At 40.6% G+C, this 21,785-nt stretch overlaps 1 protein-coding gene across 1 annotated transcript in view; it reads left to right on the forward strand.

Moving 5' to 3' along the window:
* Positions 1–20,482: 20,482 nt before the first annotated feature.
* Positions 20,483–21,785, forward strand: part of SLC9A2 (solute carrier family 9 member A2) — a 65,270-nt gene continuing 63,967 nt past the window's right edge. Inside the window, exon 1 of the mRNA XM_081326471.1 lies at positions 20,483–20,856. Within this exon, the coding sequence (XP_081182597.1) occupies positions 20,565–20,856 (292 nt within the window). The 5' untranslated portion in view covers positions 20,483–20,564. The remainder of the gene's footprint in view (positions 20,857–21,785) is intronic.

The following is a 21,785-nucleotide window of genomic DNA, read 5'->3' on the forward strand; positions in this document are numbered from 1 at the left end:
AACCAAGTCTGTGTAATTGAAAGCAGGTCCCATCTGCTATCAGTGAACTAAATGAATGAGTATTTGGAAGGAAACATCTCAGTTTTCCTTCAGAAAATGAATCAGTAGTTGATAAAGCATAGTGGGCGAACCTTCATGTTAGATCTTCAGGTCTTTTCTTCAGCATTTCAGTAAGTGGAACATCTCTATCATTTACTATTTTAACTATGAGTGAAGAAGCCACAGGAAATAAGACACTGATTTTATAATTAAATGCATCACTCCAGAAGTAGTCAGGTGTGCAACTCTTGCTTTAAACAACAGAAGTGTGTCTAAATTATTGTGGATTACACCTATCATAATATATGTAGCATTTTAAAGATGCCAAGTATTCTGTAGTGATTATCTCTTAGCAGTGTTAACAGTAATTAAGTGGATTACACAAAACCTATACTATGATATCACCAAATTATTCCACATGACATCATTTAAAAAAAAATCCTAGCTAAATAGGTTACTTACCTGAAACTTCTTTAGGTGAGCAGGGGTAGAAATTAAAATCTAAAGTCTCAACTCTAAATGCTGAAGGTGGAAGAATGTGAATGGAAAATTGCTTCAGTGTCAGGCAAACACACCTTTTGTAATAATGACTTCATCTCCTTTGAAATAGATTAACAACTTAGATTATTATATGCATGAAGATTGAAAGATGTGAAACACAACAGAGGAATAGTCTATAGAGACAACAGTATTTGAAGAGATGACAAAATTGACTTGTTTAATTAAGGAAAAGACACTAAGTGCATTTGTTAGTGACTAGAAATCCTTTATAGATTTTTTTTGCTGAAAACAAAAAAAATGAATTTGAGATTTATGAATTTGATGATTAGAAAAGGTATAATTTTGAAAGAAGGGAGCTATGATGTAATGTTAGAGAGAAAGAGAATAAAATATAAAAGTATTTATAACTGCTATAAATAAAATCATAAGCTACTCCTTTATATTTTCTTCCTTTCTCTTTCTTTTCTGTCTGTTTTTATTTCTTTATTTACTTTTACTTTCCTTTTTTTAAAAAAAGTCTTGTTTTCATTCTCTAAATTTTTTTATCTTCAATTACAAATTTTAAAAGAAATATATTAACAACCTGAACTATTTGTTTTTTTAAAAAAGTAGATCTGCTATCCAATGGTTTCCAATCTGCAGATAGTCTTTGATGTAATTTACATATATGCAAATAATACAGCCTGAAATCCCAGAATATGATATTCTTATCCTAAATCTCATGATGGTGATATTATCAAGTTTCATCTCTTTAAGAGTTAATTTAATTTCTGGCTCCTGTGGATAACACCCAAAGTGGATAAAGGTATTGTGGTACTAATAACTCTTGTGGATGATTCTTGATTTATATAATGATCCTCAAAAACTTCACTGGACAATACAATAACTACATGAAAGGAATGGTAGAATGAATCTTATCTTATCATTTTTTATAGTAACAGTTAAAAACTCTCTTTGATGTCAACCTAGTGATTTGTCATCCATGCCAAGATATTTTTAAAGCTTCTGAGCTATATTCCAATAATATCCAGCATTATGGCTATATTTCCTAAGGATGTTAAATGTGTCAAAAATCACAGGTTGCTTACTTTTTATGTAGTCACACACTTGTAGTGTGACTTGTTTCCATCATTGTAACTTCAACCATATCCTCCTTCTCAGGTTTAGTTTTCAATGGCTTTTATATGCATTTAAAAGAAAGATAGATAAAGTAGATAACAGGACCTTTGGAACTGAGTAACAAAAAATTGAATTTGAAGATGAATTCTGTGCAAATCACAAACATATAATTGGCCAAATGTATAAATTCTTGCTGAAATTTGATATGGAGGATGAATGAATGAAAGAGTGTAGGAGGAAACTGGACTTTCTTGTTTTTCTTTGAAGATGTTTTCCTTCTCCTCCAAGAAGCTTATTCAGCTCAGACTGGATTGTGGGGAATGGAAGGATTTATATTCCTTGCAGACAGCTGGACATTGCTATGCCCCTGTCATGGACCGATCATCATCTCCTGTGGCTGGTCTTCCGCTTTGCTGCTCCTCGCCGTGGGTGTGTTGAACCAATTAGATGGTTCCGCCCCAGGTGCTTAATGGACCCTGAGAGGTTCCAGGCAGCGCTGGGGTCCCCACCTGCCTCCTCTGCTCACAGCTCGGCAGATGCCTTAGTGGAAGCCTGGGAAAGGACGGCCACGGAGGCACTTGACCGAGTTGTACCCTTGCGGCCCCTGACCCGGCGCAGATCCCAGTGGGCTCCATGGTTCCCCGCGGAGTTCCGGGAGATGAAGCGCCGGAGACGGGGCCTAGAGAGCAGTTGGAGATCCAGCCGATCTGAATCCGACCGATTGCGACTAAGAACCCATATTAGGTCTTATCTCGCGGCAATAAGGGTGGCGAGGTCTAATTACTTCGCTACCCTTATCGCGTCCGCAGATAATCACCCGGCCGCCCTGTTTAGGGTGACCCGCTCCCTCCTTAATCAGGAGGTGAGTGAGGAACCCTTGCAGGGGCGTGCCGAGGAGTTTAGTCAACATCTATTGGACAAAATCGCTTGGATTCGGACCGGTTTGGACTCCGACTGGGCAGAGTCCGACGATCAGGACACGGGTGATCTTGTCAATGTTATCTGGGAGGAGTTTGATCCTGTAACTCCGGAGGAAGTGGACAGGATTATGGGGAGGCTGAGCTCCACCACATGTTTATTGGACCCGTGCCCTTCCTGGCTGGTTTATGCAGCCCGGGAGGGGACACGAGGCTGGTTCCAGGCGGTTATATCTGCCTCTTTGAGTGAGGGTAGTTTCCCTGCTACCTTGAAGGAGGCGGTGGTGAGACCTCTCCTCAAGAAGCCTGCCTTGGACCCAGCTGTGTTAAATAACTTTTGTCCGGTCTCCAACCTTCGCTTTCTTGCGAAGGTTGTCGAGAGCGTGGTGGCGCATCAGCTCCCTCTGGTTCTGGATGAAGCGGATTATCTAGACCCGTACCAATGGGGCTTCAGGCCCGGGTACAGCACGGAGACGGCATTGGTCGCGCTGGTGAATGATCTCTGGAGGGCTCGGGACAGGGGATATTCCTCTGTCCTAGTCCTATTAGACCTCTCAGCGGCTTTCGATACCATCGACCATGGTATCTTGCTGCGGCGTCTCAGGGGATTGGGAGTGGGAGGCACAGTTTTTCAGTGGTTCTCCTCCTATCTCCTGGGACGTTTGCAGTCGGTGTTGGCAGGGGGGCAGAGGTCGACCTCGAGGCCTCTCACTTGGGGAGTCCCTCAGGGGTCGGTCCTCTTGCCTCTCCTGTTCAACATCTACATGAAACCGCTGGGTGAGATCATTCGTGGTTTTGGAGTTGGGTATCATCAGTATGCTGATGATACCCAGCTTTTCATTTCGACCCCAAACCACCCCAGTGATGCCCTCAACGTGATATCTCATTGCCTGGAGGCAGTTTGGGTCTGGATGGGGAGGAACAGGCTTCGACTCAACCCTGACAAGACTGAGTGGCTGTGCGTACCGGCATCTCGGGATATTCATGATATCCCATCTCTTTCTAGGGGGGTGGTGAGTTATTACCCACCGTAGATAGGGCTCGCAACTTGGGAGTCCTCCTAGATTCACAGCTTTCTTTAGAAGACCATATAGTAGCTGTGACTAGGGGGGCCTTCGCCCAGGTCCACCTGGTGCACCAGTTGCGGTCCTATCTAGACCGGGATGCCTTATGTACGGTCACTCACTTGCTCGTGACCTCTCGTTTGGACTACTGCAATGCTCTCTACATGGGGCTGCCCTTGAAGACCACTCGGAGGCTCCAACTGGTACAGAATGCAGCCGCGAGAGTTGTGTTGGGAGTTTTCCGATACTCCCATGTTACACCTCTGCTCTGCGAGCTGCATTGGCTTCCAGTTGTCTTCCGGGTGAGATTCAAGGTGTTGGTAATGACCTACAAAGCCCTACATGGCATGGGTCCGGAATACCTTAGGGAGCACCTGCGGCCGGCATCAACTTCCCTCCGCCCAGTGTGCTCCCACAGAGAGGGCCTCCTCAGGGTGCCACCGGTCAAAGAATGTCGACTGGTGGCCCCTAGGGGGAGGGCGTTCTCTGTGGGCGTGCCGAATTTATGGAACCATCTTCCGGTTGAGCTCCGGATGGCGCCCGACCTCCGCTCCTTCCGGCGCGATCTAAAGACTTACCTCTTTGAACAAGCTGGCCTGGCCTGATGGGATGGGGTTGGGTTTTATTAATGTGTTTTAACTTATTTTTAATGTGTTTTAACTTATTATAAGAGTTGTGGGCATTTTGTTTAATCTCTTTTAATTTTTGTATTTTGTCTTTTAACATGTACTGCCCTGTTCACCGCCCTGAGTCCTTCGGGAGAAGGGTGGTATACAAATAAAATTAATAATAATAATAATAATAATAATAATAATAATAATAATAATAATAATAATAATAATAATAATAATAATAATAATAATAATAATAATAATAATAATAATTTGCATTCTTTTAGAGAGTCCTTGGGGCCATTTGGAGGTTTACCTGTGTCTTCAGGTTCACCAGAGTAGTGCAAATGTATGTATCTTGGCTGCAGGATGTTTTCTGCTCTGTGTCCCTTCACTGTTGAAGACAGACGCAGGCTGTTGTGGATGAGTCTGCGCTGTCTGCATCTCAAACTGAAGCACAAATGGTCCCTGTAGTCTGCAATGTTTTCTGGAAATCCATCCATACTCCCACACCATTCGAAGGATGTTCACCCCAAAGTGCATAGCTAAATGCATACAGTGATACAAAGAATTTTAAAGACTAAGATTCAGCTGAAACCTGAACATTTTTTTGTGCTGGGAGGTGAGTGGGATTAATAGACAGTCAAGTAGAAAAATGCTGCGGAGATTGTTTTTATATGTGATCATTGCTGTGAGATGACTATGGAAAGTTTCTGGATTCACAATGGAAGAAGATTAAGATGACGGATCTAGCAGAGATTGCAAAATTAACTTGAGAAAGATCAACTTCTACATTTATTAGCAACTGCAACTCCTTTATGGATATTTTACTGAAAAATGAACTGATGCTTTTTGGATTTGTTGATTAGATATGGTAGATTATGGAAAGTAGGAAACTTTGATGACACTTAGAGAGAGAATATAAAATACAGATGCATTTATAACTGCAGTTAAGAAGACCAGACTGTTAATTATTCTTTATTTTTTCTTTTTTCTTTTCTACTTTTTTATTATTGAAAAGTTTTACAGTACATTTTTTTAAAAGGAAAAAAAAACTCCCTCCCTCCCCCTCTCCCCCTCCCCTCCCCTTCCCTCCCCCCCCCCCCCGACTTCCCAGAGCTAAATACAGGGTATAAACTTTACAAACTTAAGCTAAAATATGCTAACAAACAAAAATAAAACATTAAATTCTATCGCACTTTAACTCTCCTTAAACATAACTATATTACTCACAAGTAACAAATAACTAATAATACATCATATAAAACCAATACTTATTCAAATGCTAAATGAAACTTTTTAGTCCCATATTTATTCTGAATATATTCAATCCATCTTCTCCATTCCACAATATATCTCTGTTGCGATTGTTCTTTCAAATATGCTGAAATCTTTGCCATTTCCGCCAAGTTAGAAACTTTCAAAGTCCACTCTTCTATAGTAGGCAGTTCCTCCTTCTTCCAATATTGCGCTACTAAAAGTCTTGCTGCCGTAATTAAATTCAACATCAATTTAGTATCTATAACAGTAAAATCTGTAATAATACCCAACAGAAATAACTGTGGAGAAAACCTTATCTTTTTCTTAAATATCTTTTGCATGTTCCACCAAATTTTAATCCAAAAAGCTTTGACTTTTTTACAACTCCACCATATATGATAATACGTTGCATCCTCACAGCCACACCTCTTCTTTTCTACTTTTGACCTGTATTTATTTTTCTCTTTTCTATTATTTTTTTCATATCTTTTAACTCAAAATTTGTGTTATTTTTACTCAATGGAAAATCTTGTTTAATAAAATTTATAAATAAACCACATCCTCCTTCTCTTTTTTTCTCCTTCTTAGATGTAATAAATTTATTTCTAGATTGGGCCTACAGTGGGGATGAGAGTAGGGAAAACATAGGGGGGAAAATCTGTAAATTTTAATATTTCCCCACTTTTCTCTCTGTTTCATGTTCCTTTAAATTGTTCAAGTATTGACACACCTAGAATTCAATATGAAAAAGCAGTCTTTTTTTTCTGTGTTGGTGTGGTTTCCTTGTTTTAAAAATGATTCCTCTGCACAAATCCAGACAGCAAAAGGTTTATTTTCTGTGTATCTTCATTGCCTTCTAGTGGTCATTAGGATTTTTGTTGTCCAGATATTGTACACCTCTTATAATCAAGATTTCTGAGAATAGCAAGGTTGAGAAAGCCTAATGCAAGTCATTGTTACATTATCCTTTCCCCAGTATTTTGCACATATTTCTCTAGTTAGCAGACCTCAGGCTTTGCTGATTTCAGAGTTTCCACAGCATCACCTTAGTTTCTATTGAAGTACAGTGCTATCAAATTGCTGTTTAGAGGAAGGGTCCTCAGTCTGCAAGACTAACTTTTGTAGTTGTTACGGCGTTACTCTTTGACTCTTAGGACCTGTTATAAACTGCCTATAAGTGATAAGCAGCTTGAATATTTGCAGATGGTTCTTAATATTTTGCTAAATTCATAAGCTCATTCCTAAAATGCATGCTATTCTAATTAGTTGTTCTTCATTTCATACAACCAATAAGGTTGAACAGCAGCTTTATTCTCTTTGTAAATGCAAAAAGCAATTGATTGAAACAACGTTGTTTAAACTAATGTCCTTTATTCCACTGCCTATTTGAAGATTGAATGAGTCTAAGCAACCAATCTTGAAGTTAATTTGGCTCACCCGAATTGGAAAATAGGCTAGGCTTTTATTTCTGATAAAGGAGATAACATACAGCATTGCTTACTATACAAATATCCACTGCCCAACAGAAACTTTTTAACACACAGTGAAAAAGGAAGGAACAAAAGGAACAAAATCAATTGAATGCAAGCATGACAGACAGCAGAATTGCCAAATACCAATATTAAAAGGAATCAAGGAACAAGAAATAAAGTTTCAACTGACCATGGTATGAAAGCTGCAGAAAACAATTACATATTCAATAGCAATCAGAATAAAGAAAGAATGTTTTTAAATGAACTTGAAAACAGGAGAAAGGGGACCACTGGCATATCTTTCCTTAGGAAGATGTATGGTTTATTATATACTGAACATTACACATTCTAAAGAAGAAATCCCTTCTAGCCCCCATAGGTTATACAATATGTGTCTTCCTTAATCTCGGGTCCTCTGCCAGAGGCCTGGGAGTTTGAGAGTTCTGTGCAGGATCTTAGCTGTTCCTAACACTACACCATTCTGAACAGAGAGCTCTGATGTTGCTTAGGAGTTACAGTTTTGAGTCCACCATTGGGACTACTTAGTTGTTTACTTTCCACATCTTCTTTAGTTTATTCTTAAAGCCCTGGTATGTCTTTAGCTTCTCATACTCCTTCCTGATGTTGCTGTCACTACATATATCAGCACTGCTGTTTTCTGGTCCTTGTCCTGGTAGATTGGCCAGTAGCTGCCTGTCCACAGGATCTTAGCCCTGTTATTCTCCATGACCTTCTGTGGATTGTCCTATCTGGACTTGGAAGGATCTAGTCTTATACATTCTGCAGATTTTCCTGAACACAATGCCATCTACTTGGTTCTGCCATTCACTGTGTGCTGTCCCTGTCTGCATCATATACCCTGCCACTATGTGTTGGACTATCTATGAGGTGTATTTGTACAGTTTGCATCTCGGATCTCGTCTAGTGTGGTAAACACTTCCTTCTCTGAAGTTGATGCTTAGAACCTGTTCTGTGCTGCTATGATCAATGCCTCAATGCTGTCTCTTAGTCCAGGCTTTTCCAGCCATTGGTAGGATTTCCTAATATTTGCCACCTTCTGTTGATGATACATCCCATGCAGGGTCTTGCCTTGTCACAGCACTTTCTCTGCTTGCCCCAGCCTCCCTTCCTTGGGCAGAAACCTGAGGAAGCCAATCTTTAGAAATGGAGATTTTTAAATCTATTTAGAAAGATTGAGGCTATTTAGAAAGATTGATAAGCAAAATGCCTTCAGCCGCAGCCCCCACAGAAGGCTGGAGCTGATGGGATTAGAAAAACAAAGACTCCTAAAATCTACATTCCCCACCCAGCACTAAGGACAGGATATTACCTCAAAGCCAAAATGGGAGTCAGGCAACAATAATTAGAATACCAAAAGGGCACACTCAAGCACAGGTCAAAGTACATTTCACAACAGGCATCTCAAACTCAAAGCCCCAAAGAATGTATAAAAGCTATCAACTTCATTTTCTCAGCTGTCCCAGAACTGCATGCTGTTGCTGGTTCTGCTTATCAATAAACTGAAACCTTCTTTCCTAAGCAGCCTCCACTTTATTTCCAGCATCTTAGCCTCCATTTTATTTCCAGTGTCTTACTCCTGGCTTGGAACTGGACCTGATTTTTCTTTCAACAGTATCCATGGACACTACCATTTTCACAGATACCTCCCATGATACCTGCTATCAACCTGCCTTGCCTATCTTTCTACATGTTAAATAATTTAGTTTAATTTTGAAAAATGAGAAACTGGTGCTTTGCAGGATAAAAGCCCTAATAAGCAGGCATATACATAGAATGAAGGCTACTTCTAAGCTTGTAAGCCGCCCTGAGTCTTCGGAGAAGGGCGGGATATAAATGGAATTAAAATAAAAATAAATAAAATAAAAATAAACTAATATCTACTAGCAAGCAAAAATGAATTAGGTTCAGACAGTTAAACTGTAGACTAACTGCAGACTAATACTTTTAGGCACTTAAACACTTGTTTGAAAAATAATACCAAAAAGAAGATTGAAGTATGATGATAGAATAACTGATCTGGGTGGCTAGGCAAGGATTTATTTCCATAACTAGGAAGAGTATCAGGGCTTAGCTCTACCTAGAAATAAAAAGCCAATTACCTTGCTATAGATTTATACATTGACAAAACTGTTATACCAATTTTCTTGAAATGATAAAAGTTATGTACACTATACTGTGGAAGAAACAATAGAGATTTTTCTCTGAACCAAAATAATTTCAGAAAGAAATACTAGTTATTCTGTCTTGGGCTCTAATAATTGTGACACACTACAGTAAACTTGCCCCTTCATGGATTACTGCCTTGTCGTGGCGAAGGGGCTTGTGTAATTCAATGAAGCTATGAGCTATGCCGTGCAGGGCCACCCAAGACGGAAAGGTCATAGCAGAGAGTTCTGACAAAACGTGATCCACTGGAGAAGGAAATGGCAACCCACTCCAGTATCTTTGCCATGAAAACCCTATGGACAGTACCAAAAGGCAAAACGATATGACGCTGGAAGATGAGCCCCTCAGGTTGGAAGGCGTCCAATATGCTACTGGGGAAGAGCAGAGGGCTAGTACTAGTAGTGCCAGAAAGAATGAAGCGACTGGGCCAAAGCCGAAAGGACGCTCAGCTGTGGATATGTCTGGTGGTGAAAGGAAAGTCCGATGCTGTAAAGATTTTTTCTCCATAGGAACCTGGAATGTAAGATCCATGAATCAAGGCAAGCTGGACGTGGTCAAACAAGAGATGACAAGACTGAACATCGACATCTTAGGTATCAGCGAACTAAAATGGACAGGAATGGGTGAATTTAATTCAGATGACCATCAGGTATACTACTGCGGGCAAGAATCCCTCAGAAGAAATGGAGTAGCCTTCATAGTCAATAAAAGAGTAGGAAAAGCAATACTGGGATACAATCCTCAAAATGACAGAATGATCTCAGTGCGAATCCAAGGCAAACCATTCAATATCACAGTAGTCCAAGTCTATGCCCCAACCACCGGTGCTGAAGAGGATGAAATTGACCGGTTCTATGAAGCCCTACAGCACCTTATAGAACTAACACCAAAAAATGATGTCCTTATCATCATGGGGGAATGCTAAAGTAGGAAGCCAAAAGATAACCGGAATAACAGGCAAGTTTGGCCTTGGAGTACAAAATGAAGCAGGGCACAGGCTGATAGAATTTTGTCAAGAGAATACGATGGTCATAGCAAACACTCTTTTCCAACAACCCAAGAGACGGCTCTACACATGGACATCACCAGACGGTCAACATAGAAATCAGATTGACTATATGCTCTGCAGCCAAAGATGGAGAAGCTCTATACAGTCAGTAAAAACAAGACCAGGAGCTGACTGTGGCTCAGACCATGAGCTTCTTGTTGCAAAGTTTAGGCTTAAACTGAAGAAAGAAGGGAAAAGCACCAGGCCAGTCAGGTATGAATTAAATCATATCCCCGTTGAATATACAGTAGAGGTGACAAATAGATTTAAGGAATTAGATCTGATAGACAGAGTGCCTGAAGAACTATGGACAGAGGTTCGCAACATTGTACAAGAGGTAGCAACCAAAACCATCGCAAAGAAAAAGAAATGCAAGAAAGCAAAATGGCTGTCTGAGGAAGCTTTGCAAATAGCTGAGGAAAGGAGGGAAGCAAAAGGCAAGGGAGAAAAAGAAAGATATGCCCAATTGAATGCAGAATTCCAGAGAATAGCTAGAAGAGATAAGAATGCCTTCTTAAATGAACAGTGCAAAGAAATAGAAGAAAACAATAGAATAGGGAGGACCAGAGATCTTTTCAAGAAAATTGGAGAGATGAAGGGAACGTTCAATGCAAAAATGGGCATGATAAAGGACCAAAATGGCAGGGACCTAACAGAGGCAGAAGAGATTAAGAAGAGATGGCAAAATTACACAGAAGAACTATACAAGAATGAGCTTAACGTCCCTGATAATCACAATGAGGTGGTCACTGACCTCGAGCCAGACATCCTAGAATGTGAAGTGAAGTGGACCTTAGAAAAGCTGAGCAACAACAAAGCTAGTGGAGGTGACAGTATTCCAGCTGAGCTATTCAAAATCTTAAAAGACGATGCAGTAAAAGTGCTACACTCAATTTGCCAGCAAATTTGGAAAACTCAACAGTGGCCACAGGATTGGAAAAGATCAGTTTACATTCCAATTCCAAAGAAAGGCAGTGCCAAAGAATGTTCAAACTATCGCACCATTGCACTCATTTCTCATGCTAGTAAAGTTATGCTTAAAATCCTACAAGCTAGACTCCAGCAGTATGTGGATCGAGAACTACCAGAAGTACAGGCAGGATTTCGAAGAGGCAGAGGAACTAGAGATCAAATAGCCAACATACGCTGGATCATGGAGAAAGCTAGAGAGTTCCAGAAAAACATCTACTTCTGCTTCATTGACTATGCTAAAGCCTTTGATTGTGTGGATCATAACAAACTGTGGCAAGTTCTTAAAGAGATGGGAGTACCAGAACATCTTATTTGTCTCTTGAGAAACCTATATGCGGGCCAAGAAGCAACAGTGAGAACTGGACACGGAACCACTGATTGGTTCAAAATTGGGAAAGGAGTCCGGCAAGGCTGTATACTGTCGCCTTGCCTATTTAACTTATATGCAGAGCACATCATGAGAAAGGCAGGGCTAGATGAATCAAAAGTTGGAATTAAGATTGCTGGAAGAAATATCAACAACCTAAGATATGCAGATGATACCACTCTAATGGCAGAAAGTGAAGAGGAACTGAAGAGTCTCTTGTTGCGAGTGAAGAAGGAGAGTGCAAAAGTTGGGTTGAAACTAAACATTAAGAAAACCAAGATCATGGCATCCGGCCCTCTCAATTCCTGGCAAATAGATGGGGAAGAAATGGAAGTAGTGACAGATTTTATTTTCCTGGGCTCCAAGATCACTGCAGATGGGGACTGTAGTCAAGAAATTAAAAGACGCTTGCTCCTCGGGAGGAAAGCCATGGCAAATCTAGACAGCACACTAAAAAGCAGAGACATCACCCTGTCAACAAAAGTGCGTATAGTCAAGGCTATGGTCTTCCCAGTTGCAATGTATGGCAGTGAAAGTTGGACCATAAGAAAGGCTGAGCGCCAAAGAATTGAGGCCTTTGAACTCTGGTGCTGGAGAAGACTCCTGCGAGTCCCTTGGACTGCAAGGCGATCAAACCGGTCAGTCCTAGAGGAGATCAACCCTGACTGCTCTTTAGAAGGCCAGATCCTGAAGCTAAAACTCAAATACTTTGGCCACCTAATGAGGAGGAAGGACTCACTGGAGAAGAGCCTAATGCTGGGAAAGATTGAGGGCAATAGAAGAAGGGGACGACAGAGAATGAGGTGGCTAGATGGAGTCACTGAAGCAGTAGGCGTGAGCTTAAATGGACTCCAGAAGATGGCAGAGGACAGGAAAGCCTGGAGGAACATTGTCCATAGGGTCGCGATGGGTCGGACACGACTTCGCAACTAACAACAACACAGTAAACTTGAACAAGCTGAGGTATCTGGGGAAAAAAGGATAAACATCCAATCTTTGCATTGTTTAGCTGGGATTATAGAAACAAGACTGGTAAGCTGCTAGGTCTTGCCAGAGGCTATGTTCAGCTTGGTGGATGACAAACCATAACAACTACGCCATTTTTTGGGGGGTGTTACAATAGATTCAACCTTGTTCAATCAATCAAAGGGGCTATCACACTCTCTTAATTTATTCAGGATCGCCTCAAATTTATTCACAAAGCCTCTTTTAATTTCAAAGCACTATCTAAAAATTGGTACTCAAAACATGTATGCATGTGCATATGTGTGTGTTTGTGTCTACACAAGCATATACATACACATGCATAAAGCAGTGTATCACTGTGTAACTAGCTTTTGGAATGAATGAAAGACTGTATATCAAATGGATAATGCATTTCATTAAGCTGAAAGAAACCAAGCTTATATCTAACACTTCTCTTGCTGGCTCACCTACCACAGCTTTTTAATTTGTTGAGAAAGCAGCTTGAAAAACTACTTCGTTGCTTGTACCAAATTTTGATGGTCAGAGAAGGTTCAGGCAGCCCTGCTCAAATGCTATGCTTCAGTGAACCCCTTCATGAACAGAAGCTGAGACAACCTCTGAGGCAAGGTTAAGTAGATCTCTTTCTTCAAAGTTTAATAGATATTGTATTAAAAAGGAAAACAGCAAATAAGACAGGTGCAAAAATTTGGACATCTTTGGCATCCAAACAAATTCTCATGTAGCTAGCTACAAGGCTTTCTATTCTCATTTTTGGAATTCTCCCCCCCATTTCTTTGAAGATACAGCTGGACAGGCTTTGCCTTAAGTCACATTGGTCAGAGATTTTCCATGCTTCTCTAACATGCTCCATGCTTCAGTAATTCCTCTCTTAGTTTTAAAATCTTCAAAGGTTTACAACATAATTTCTATGAATAGTTTAACATGAAATACAGTATGTGCAGGGACACAGTGGCTCAGTGGGTTAGGACGCTGAGCTTGTTGATCAGAAGGTCGGCAGTTTGGTGGGTAGAATCCCAAGTGCCGTGTAACAGAGTGAGTGCCTGTTACTCGTCCCAGCTTCTGCCAACCTAGCAGTTCGAAAGCACGTAAAAATGCAAGTAGAAAAATAGAGACCACTACGGTGGGAAGATAACAGCGTTCCGTGCGCCTTTGGCGTCTAGTCATGCCGGCCACATGACCATGGAGATGTCCTCGGACAAGTGCTGGGTCTTCGGCTTTGAAACGGAGATGAGCACCGGCCCCTAGAGTTGGAAACGACTAGCACGCATGTGCGGGGGAACCTTTACCTTTACAGCGGTAGACATAAATGTTCTTGAAACGGTGCCAATTTAGTGTCCTTTGTGATTAGGATCAAATGTACCATACACCTGATTACTCTGTGTAGTTGTTTCCTATCAAAGGTAAGGCATCAGAACAGCATAGCCTCTAAATTATTTATTACTGTACATTCTTGAGGAGTATTCTGAAAATGACTGGAAGTTCTGTTTACTTTCTAAAAATAAGAGCAGTGATCTTTAAACCTTTAATTGAGTATCAGACGTAGGAAAATAGCAGATACTATCCTTAAAAACGTATTGGCAACCCTTGGAACATAGCTCAAAAACTTCATTTGTTTTAAATGTTGTCTTTGTAATGTGTTATCTTAAACACATTACAAAGACAACATTTAAAAAAAATGAATTTCTCAATTATTTCTTATATTCATTTAATTAAATGTGATCCAGAAACTCGGAATAAAGATGAGAAATAAATAATACTGAAAAAAGGGAAATCTAGCTGCATGGAGCTGAAATTGGGGGCAGCATGAAAAGCAGGGGAGACGGAGGGAGGCAGGGAAGGAGATTGTGGCAGGAGATACGGACCTTCTTGTTGGTAATAAGGGTCTGCCAGATGAGAGGCTGTATATTGATGGGGAATGGGTGAAACAAGTCAAGATATCAACCATGATTGAAATCTTGCTCCTTTGCCTGTAATAAGGGATATCTCTTCAACTATGTGGTTATATTTCCTGATTTAACTAAAAAATTAGATGGCTATAGGTTTACTAAGACAATGGGAAAGGTATGCAGTGAGCAAGCCCCCTGGAAGATACTGGGGAAAAAACATTCTGTTGGGTTCAATAGCCAATTGGTGCTTAAAGTTATTTAGTTTATTATAAAACACTCTATGTTTTATGGTTTTGCAAATTATTTTTACTTGTTCATAACTAAAGGTTTAGTTCCTTCCAGACTGGATACTCCTAAAAAGACAAAGGTAATTTTTCCTTAGTAGTCCCCTGGCTAATTAGAAGCTTAAAATGCTTTGGAAAGGAGCTGTGTTAAACAGGAGTCACATGAATGAAAATATGTTTGCATTGGTAGAATATTAACTCTGTTGTAAGTGCAGACATGTGAAAAAAATATTTCCTATAATATTTTTTTTTTATTTTAATTCCATTTATATCCCGCCCTTCTCCGAAGACTCAGGGCGGCTTACAAGCTTAGCAGTAGCCTTCATTCTATGTATATGCCTGCTTATTAGGGCTTTCACACACACCCCAAGCGGCATTATTACAAAGTCAGCTTAATTGCCCCCAACAATCTGGGTCCTCATTTTACCTACCTCGGAAGGATGGAAGGCTGAGTCAACCTTGAGCCTGGTGGGACGCGAACCTGCACTAATTGCAGGCAGCTGGTGTTACTTAAGGAGGCATCAGCCCACTGCTCCACCAAGGCTATATGCACTATAAATATAAATTATATAAGAACATAAAAATGTTTTTCTCCATATAAGAAATTAGTTCTCCAGTTACATTTACTCAGTGCTTTTTTTGTTAAAAAAACAAAAAAACAAAAACCTCACAGGTCATACAACCCGCCTTGCCTACCCTACAAGGTTCCATCCAAAAAAGTGGTTGGAACTCTGTTCTGGGCGTTCTATGACCAAAAAAAGCCCTGCATTTATACCACTTAATATTTTCCTATGTTGCATTTATTGATTGTTTGTGTATTTTTTCACTAAGTCTTTTACAGGATAATGTAAAGGCAACAAAGATTTTCACAGCTGTACGAGAAAATCAGAAATATATTTTCCTGATTTAAGATAATTTTGAATGTTGATACCCATAACTACGGTAATAAAGGGATTTTCATTTCCTCCCAACTGTTATTAAGCTGTCCACTTGACAGAATGTCAAGCTCTAGAAGAGGTTATCTAATTGTATTTAAAATTAGCACAGTTTGGTATCACTCCCATTAGTTTCTGCATCAGAAAGCAAATATTGGGAAATCAGTGGAATTTATTCAGTTTTTTGTTTTTATAATTTTTTATTAAAAGTTTTACAAGGAGCATGCAAACCACCATAAATTAAAGCAGCAAAGAAAGGAATAAGAAAAATAAAGAATAAAAAAATAGGAAAAAGCTTGTTTTTATTTGCAGCAAATAAAAATACAAATATAAAATTATCTCATACTCTATGATTAGAAAACCAAGATCACTCTTTTCTATTATCCACTTTTCTTTAATCAACACCACAAATTGTAAGTGCATTTGTATTCTAAAATGTATTCTGCTTTTTTTGATCCTTACAAGCCAGTTGGATGTTAAGGAGTACAGTGGCTCATGGGGTTATGATGCTAGGCTGATGACTGGCAGGCTCATACTTGAGACCTGGTTGTTGCCACAAAATGGGGTGAACTCCTAGCAGTTTGAAAGTAGGCAAATGGGGCTGCAGGTGCTAGTGAGAGTGGGATGGGAATGAGCACGCGTGCATGCTCTGTGCAGCCATTTCTGCAGCCTACTGGCCCAGAGCCCGTGGCCTGGTACCGGGCTGGGGGCCATAGGTTGGGGACCCATGTCTTAAGCCGATCTTCTGAAGTATTGGCAATTCCTGCCAGCTTGGTGTCATCTTCAGACCAGCATGATGTTGTCTGCATATATAACAACACAGTTATATAGGTAACTGTTATATGGTATAGAAGTCTCTATTCCTGACATGTCAAACTCGTGATGTCATGTGACATCGCCCAACGTATTGGAACTTTTTCTCCATTGCCGGCAATAGGGTAGGCACGGTTTGCTCATGATGTGTCCAGCCTGCAGTTTGACACCCCTCCCCTAAGAGAAAAGTGATTACAGACATGTAGTAGTGAGGATGGATTATAGTGTTCCAAGAAATTTTACTTGTTGACCAAAATGCTTGCTTTAGTAGCTTTTCAACCCTACATTTCACAGAATTGGCAGAAAATCTATGCAGAATGGTTACCGTGGTTTTTTTTTTCATGTGCAGCTCTCAAGTTTGCAATTTTCTGCATAGTATATGCTTATAATTTTCTTATTGAATCTCAAACAAATTGCTACTTTCTGTACTTAAGGTGATTACTATTTTTATCCAGTTTATAGTTTTGTCTATAACTCATGTTTCTGCATAATTTTTGACTAAAAAGTATGAGGAAAAAACATGTACTTTGCATATGCATTTCAGATTTTAATATGTATTTGGAAGGGTCAGAATAGCTTGCTGTTATATGTAGTTGTTCAAAATTTTGTTGCCTTTCAGCCAACAGTATGAATATGTTTGTTTGTTTATGTATTTATTTGTCATATTTAGGTACCACTCATCTCACTCTCAGAGTGACTCACTGAGTTTCCACAGCTTTCTTGCAACATTTCTATTCTCTCACATTTAAATTTTATGTAATCTTAATTTTTAAATACAATCCAAATGTTACAAATATAATGGAAAAGAACATATGCATGCTTATCCAAAAGTCATCAATCATTTTAATAGTCCTGAAAGTTTCAACCCTAAAGGTGACGATAGTGGTGTGATAAGTCATGAGGAAATGTTCAGAGTTCTTAAATGAAACTCTGTCAATTGAATTAGATCCTTCTTAGGTGTTTTCAAAGTTATCCAATACTTACTTATGTTTTCTGTTATTCCAATGTCATATTAAGAAAAAACAACAACTTACACTGCTTCTTTTAAAGTGACCTAATGGATATTAGAATATTCAAGTGTAGTTTTCCATCAATAATTAAGTGCAATTTCATAAACTTTCTTCAGTTTTTTTAAAAATAAAAATAGATTATTAAGTCTGCATACTTAGTTGATTTTTTTTTTCAAAGTCTATAAACATGAAACTTAATAAGATAGGATTTCTGGGGAAGAAATGGTGAATGAAGTGGTGGAGTCAATGTCTGTGATAGACTGAACAGCTGGCATGTAGACCAGCTCTTCGTAATTCATTTCTGGACAAGTAGAGGACTTGAGATTGTCCACAAGTGCTCAGACAGTTCCTCCTGTCCACAAGTGACCACAAGACAGTAATCGCCAGTGTGTTTAGAATCTAGAAAATGAGAGAAGCCATCTTAACCATCTTGCTCAAATCATAATCAAAGTCTTCAAAATAACGTTGGATTGTCTTTTGCTAAAGAGATCATATTAAGAAATGCAGATGATACCACTCTAATGGCAGAAAGTGAAGAGGAACTAAAGAGCCTCTTGTTGAGAGTGAAGAGGGAGAGTGCAAAAGTTGGCTTGAAACTTAACATTAAGAAAACCAAGATCATGGCATCCAGCCCTCTCAATTCCTGGCAAATAGATGGGGAAGAAATGGAGGTAGTGACGGATTTTATTTTCCTGGGCTCCAAGATCACCGCAGACAGTGACTGCAGCCAAGAAATTAAAAGACGCTTGCTCCTGGGGAGGAAAGCCATGGCAAATCTAGACAGCACACTAAAAAGCAGAGACCTCAGCCTGCCAACAAAAGTGCGTATAGTCAAGGCTATGGTCTTCCCAGTTGCAATGTATGGCAGTGAAAGCTGGACCATAAGAAAGGCTGAGTGCCAAAGAATTGAAGCCTTTGAACTATGGTGCTGGAGAAGACTCCTGCGAGTCCCTTGGACTGCAAGGCGATCAAACCCGGTCAGTCCTAGAGGAGATCAACCCTGACTGCTCTTTAGAAGGTCAGATCCTGAAGTTGAAACTTAAATACTTTGGCCACCTAACGAGAAGGAAGGACTCACTGGAGAAGAGCCTAATGATGGGAAAGGTTGAGGGCAAGAGAAGAAGGGGGCGACAGAGAATGAGGTGGCTGGATGGAGTCACTGAAGTAGTAGGCGTGAGCCTAAATGGACTCCAGAATATGGTAGAGGACAGGAAGACCTGGAGGAACGTTGTTCATGGGATCACAATGGGTCAGATACGACTTCGCAACTAACAACAACAAAAGAGATCATTATTATCTGTTTCAGTTTGAGAATGAAGTAGCTTGATTGTTTTAAGCTGAAAATATTTTACTTTTTATTATTGCATTTTTAACACTCATATAGATCTGGAGTCTGTATTCACTTTCACATGGGTATTTTAAATATATGGTACAGTGTGCCAATTTGTTGAAGACTAAAGGCCGATAACTTAGATATTGTTACCTACTGCAGTACAATATACAATTTGGTTCTAGAAGTATAAAACTTGCTAAATTGATATCTATCATAGACTAAATATCCATATACAATAGATCAGAAGATGGATGGGATATGTAAAAAATTATTATTTAACTGTTTTCATTAAGAATTTAACTTTAGTTAATTGTTGCTTTTTTATGACACTTGAGACAATCAACTTTAAATAAATATTTAAACTCTATACCACACTAAAGATAGTGATAAATCCAATTAATATGAAAAAGTGTCAGTTTCTGCAATTTCCTTTTCAACCTGTTAATAAAATATTTATGAAATATATCTTCAAGGGCCACTTAGATATATAGATAAGGGCAGTTTGGTTAAGATACTGGAATATACTGGGAGACTGGGAGTTCTAACCCTGTCTTAGGCAAAAAGCCAACTGAAATATTATCTTAATTTTGCCTAGTAAATAATTTTAAAGTTATACCTGGTTTTTGGTAACCTATGGCACAGAATATGGATCCGAGGTTTTTCGTGAATCTTCTCAACCTATTGCCCTGGAACAAAAGTGGCTTTCCAAGTACATCTTTACACAGTCCTCAAATCTGCCATGAGAAAGTTGGCTTTCAAATATCTAATTGTGCACTGACATAACATACTGAGTCATGGCTATTATTGGAAGCAGAATCCTATTTCTTCAGAGCACCTCTCTATTGGCAAGGTTAAAGATAGCGATATTATATGAGAATGGATATACCTTCAGGTTGTTTAATGGCACTTTTCTCACAAGGGATTCTGACCTCTTTTGCAGTTTTTATTCTTACAGGATTTATTTCCAGTTTGCCCGATCTCTTAAGGAGATCCTGTTGGCTTTTCATTCCACTGTGTTCTCCTCGCCTAAACTACCAATATCAGATTCAACAACCGGAGCTGTGAAACCCGGCTGTCCTTGGCGGAGGCTTGCTGACAGCTGACAGGAAAGTTTCCTGAAGTTCAGAAAATCTCCCGCCAGCTTTGATTGCCCTCGCGCTGGTCTCCGCGCTGCTGAGGGCGCGGAAGGGACGAGTCGAGTGACCTGTTCCTCCGCCCAGGCCTTCGGGAGGCGCGCATTGGGGAGAACGGGCCTTTGAGAAAACGGTTGGGCGGACTGCAAAGGGTCTCTCCATGTGGGTGACCTTCAAAGGACTCGAAGCGTTCCTGCCGAAGGAAGACGCGCGGTGTTGCTTGCGTGGGAAACTTTCCCTTTGGAGAGTTCATTGCGGACGCTCATTGCCAGCCTGGCCCGGCACTGCCCTCCTTCCTCTAGCCTGCAGGTGCGTAAATGAGGAAGGAGCGGCTGGTGAGCTCGAGTTCTAGAAGAAGGAGCGAAAGGCGAGCCTCGCAGGAGAGTTCGCAGGTGACCCCACCGGCCGGCCAGGAGGAGATGAAACCCGGCGTGGAAGGTGGAGTAGAGGGCGTTCTTCGCCGGACCGCCTTCCCTCTCCCTTCCCCCCCCCCACCCCCGCGTGACTTCTGCCTTCCCTGCAGGCGATGAGGGCAGGACCACCATCATGCTGGAATTGAACCGGTTTAGCGCCGGTGTTGCTTCCCTTTTCAGTTGAACGGAGAGTGCCGGTCCCGCAGTCGCTCAATGGGTGCTGCTCGGGGGTCCCCGGGCGGTCCTGGGATTGCCCTCTCGCTGCTCCTGATGGCTGCCTTTGTGCAGTCTGTGGGAGCAGCCGCCGCCGCCTCGGAAAAAGAGCTGAGAGATCCGGCTGTCATGCCATCTATCCATCCCAATCCCAGAGAAGGCACCTTGCAGGTGCCCGCTGAGACCCCTTTCGAGGAGACGAGGCTTCACGTCTTTACCTTGGATTACCCGCACGTGCAAATCCCCTTCGAGATCACCCTCTGGATCCTCCTGGCTTCCTTAGCCAAGATCGGTAAGTGAAAGAGAACAGAAGCCCCTTCGGTTCAAGAACGGCGTTCGGGCGGTGAATGTAGAACGGGTGTTTTGGGGAGAAGGGGTGCAGGTAATAAGATGCTTTTCAGGGATCCATTCTAGGAATTGGGCGTCCAGCATCTTGAGTTTTTAAATCTTTTTCTAAAGCCTAACATTCCTCAGTGGTAAATTGGCATCTTGTCCAACACGGCGAAAGAGATTTGGACGAGAGCTTTGAGAAGTCAGATATCATTGACAAAGTAGAACAGGGCAAATCCAGGTGCTCCCTTTACATGACAAACATTTCCCCCGGCAGTTCGTTTTGCATAAGCGATCGGTCGGATTCCTCTTATCTCAGAGAAAGCAACAAAGCAGAATGCTAATGATTAGTTAAGGATCGCGTTGGACGACTCCTTCCTAATTTCTTTGGTGGGAAATCAACTGGCTTTTCCAGGAAGATTTTATCCTTGCGTTCTCTGGGATATTTAGCTTATATCTAGTACTCTAGAAATAAAGAGAATAATTACAGGTATACAGAAAGACAGAGGAAGGAGATTCTTGTTGTCTAAACATGTAAATGCTGTAAATTTACATGTAAATCTCAAATACTTTGTACAGTATACTGCTAGTCCTCAACTTACAACCAAAATTTCTGTTGTTAAGCGGGAATTTGTTAAGTGACTTTCCCTCCATTTTACGACCTTTCCTGCCTCAGTTGTTAAGTGAATCTCTGCAGTTGATAAATTAGTAACCTGGTTGTTAAGTGAATCTAGCTTCCCCATTGACTTTGCTTGTCAGAAGGTTGTAAAAGGTGAATACATGACCTTGGTCCACAGAAAGGGTCATAAATATGAACCAGTTGTCAAGCATCTGAATTTTAATCACATGATCATGGGGATGCTGCAAAGATCATTACTGTGAAAAATGGTC

The sequence above is a fragment of the Vipera berus genome (assembly GCF_964194415.1).
Source record: "Vipera berus genome assembly, chromosome: 4".
Taxonomy (NCBI): Eukaryota; Metazoa; Chordata; class Lepidosauria; order Squamata; family Viperidae; genus Vipera; species Vipera berus.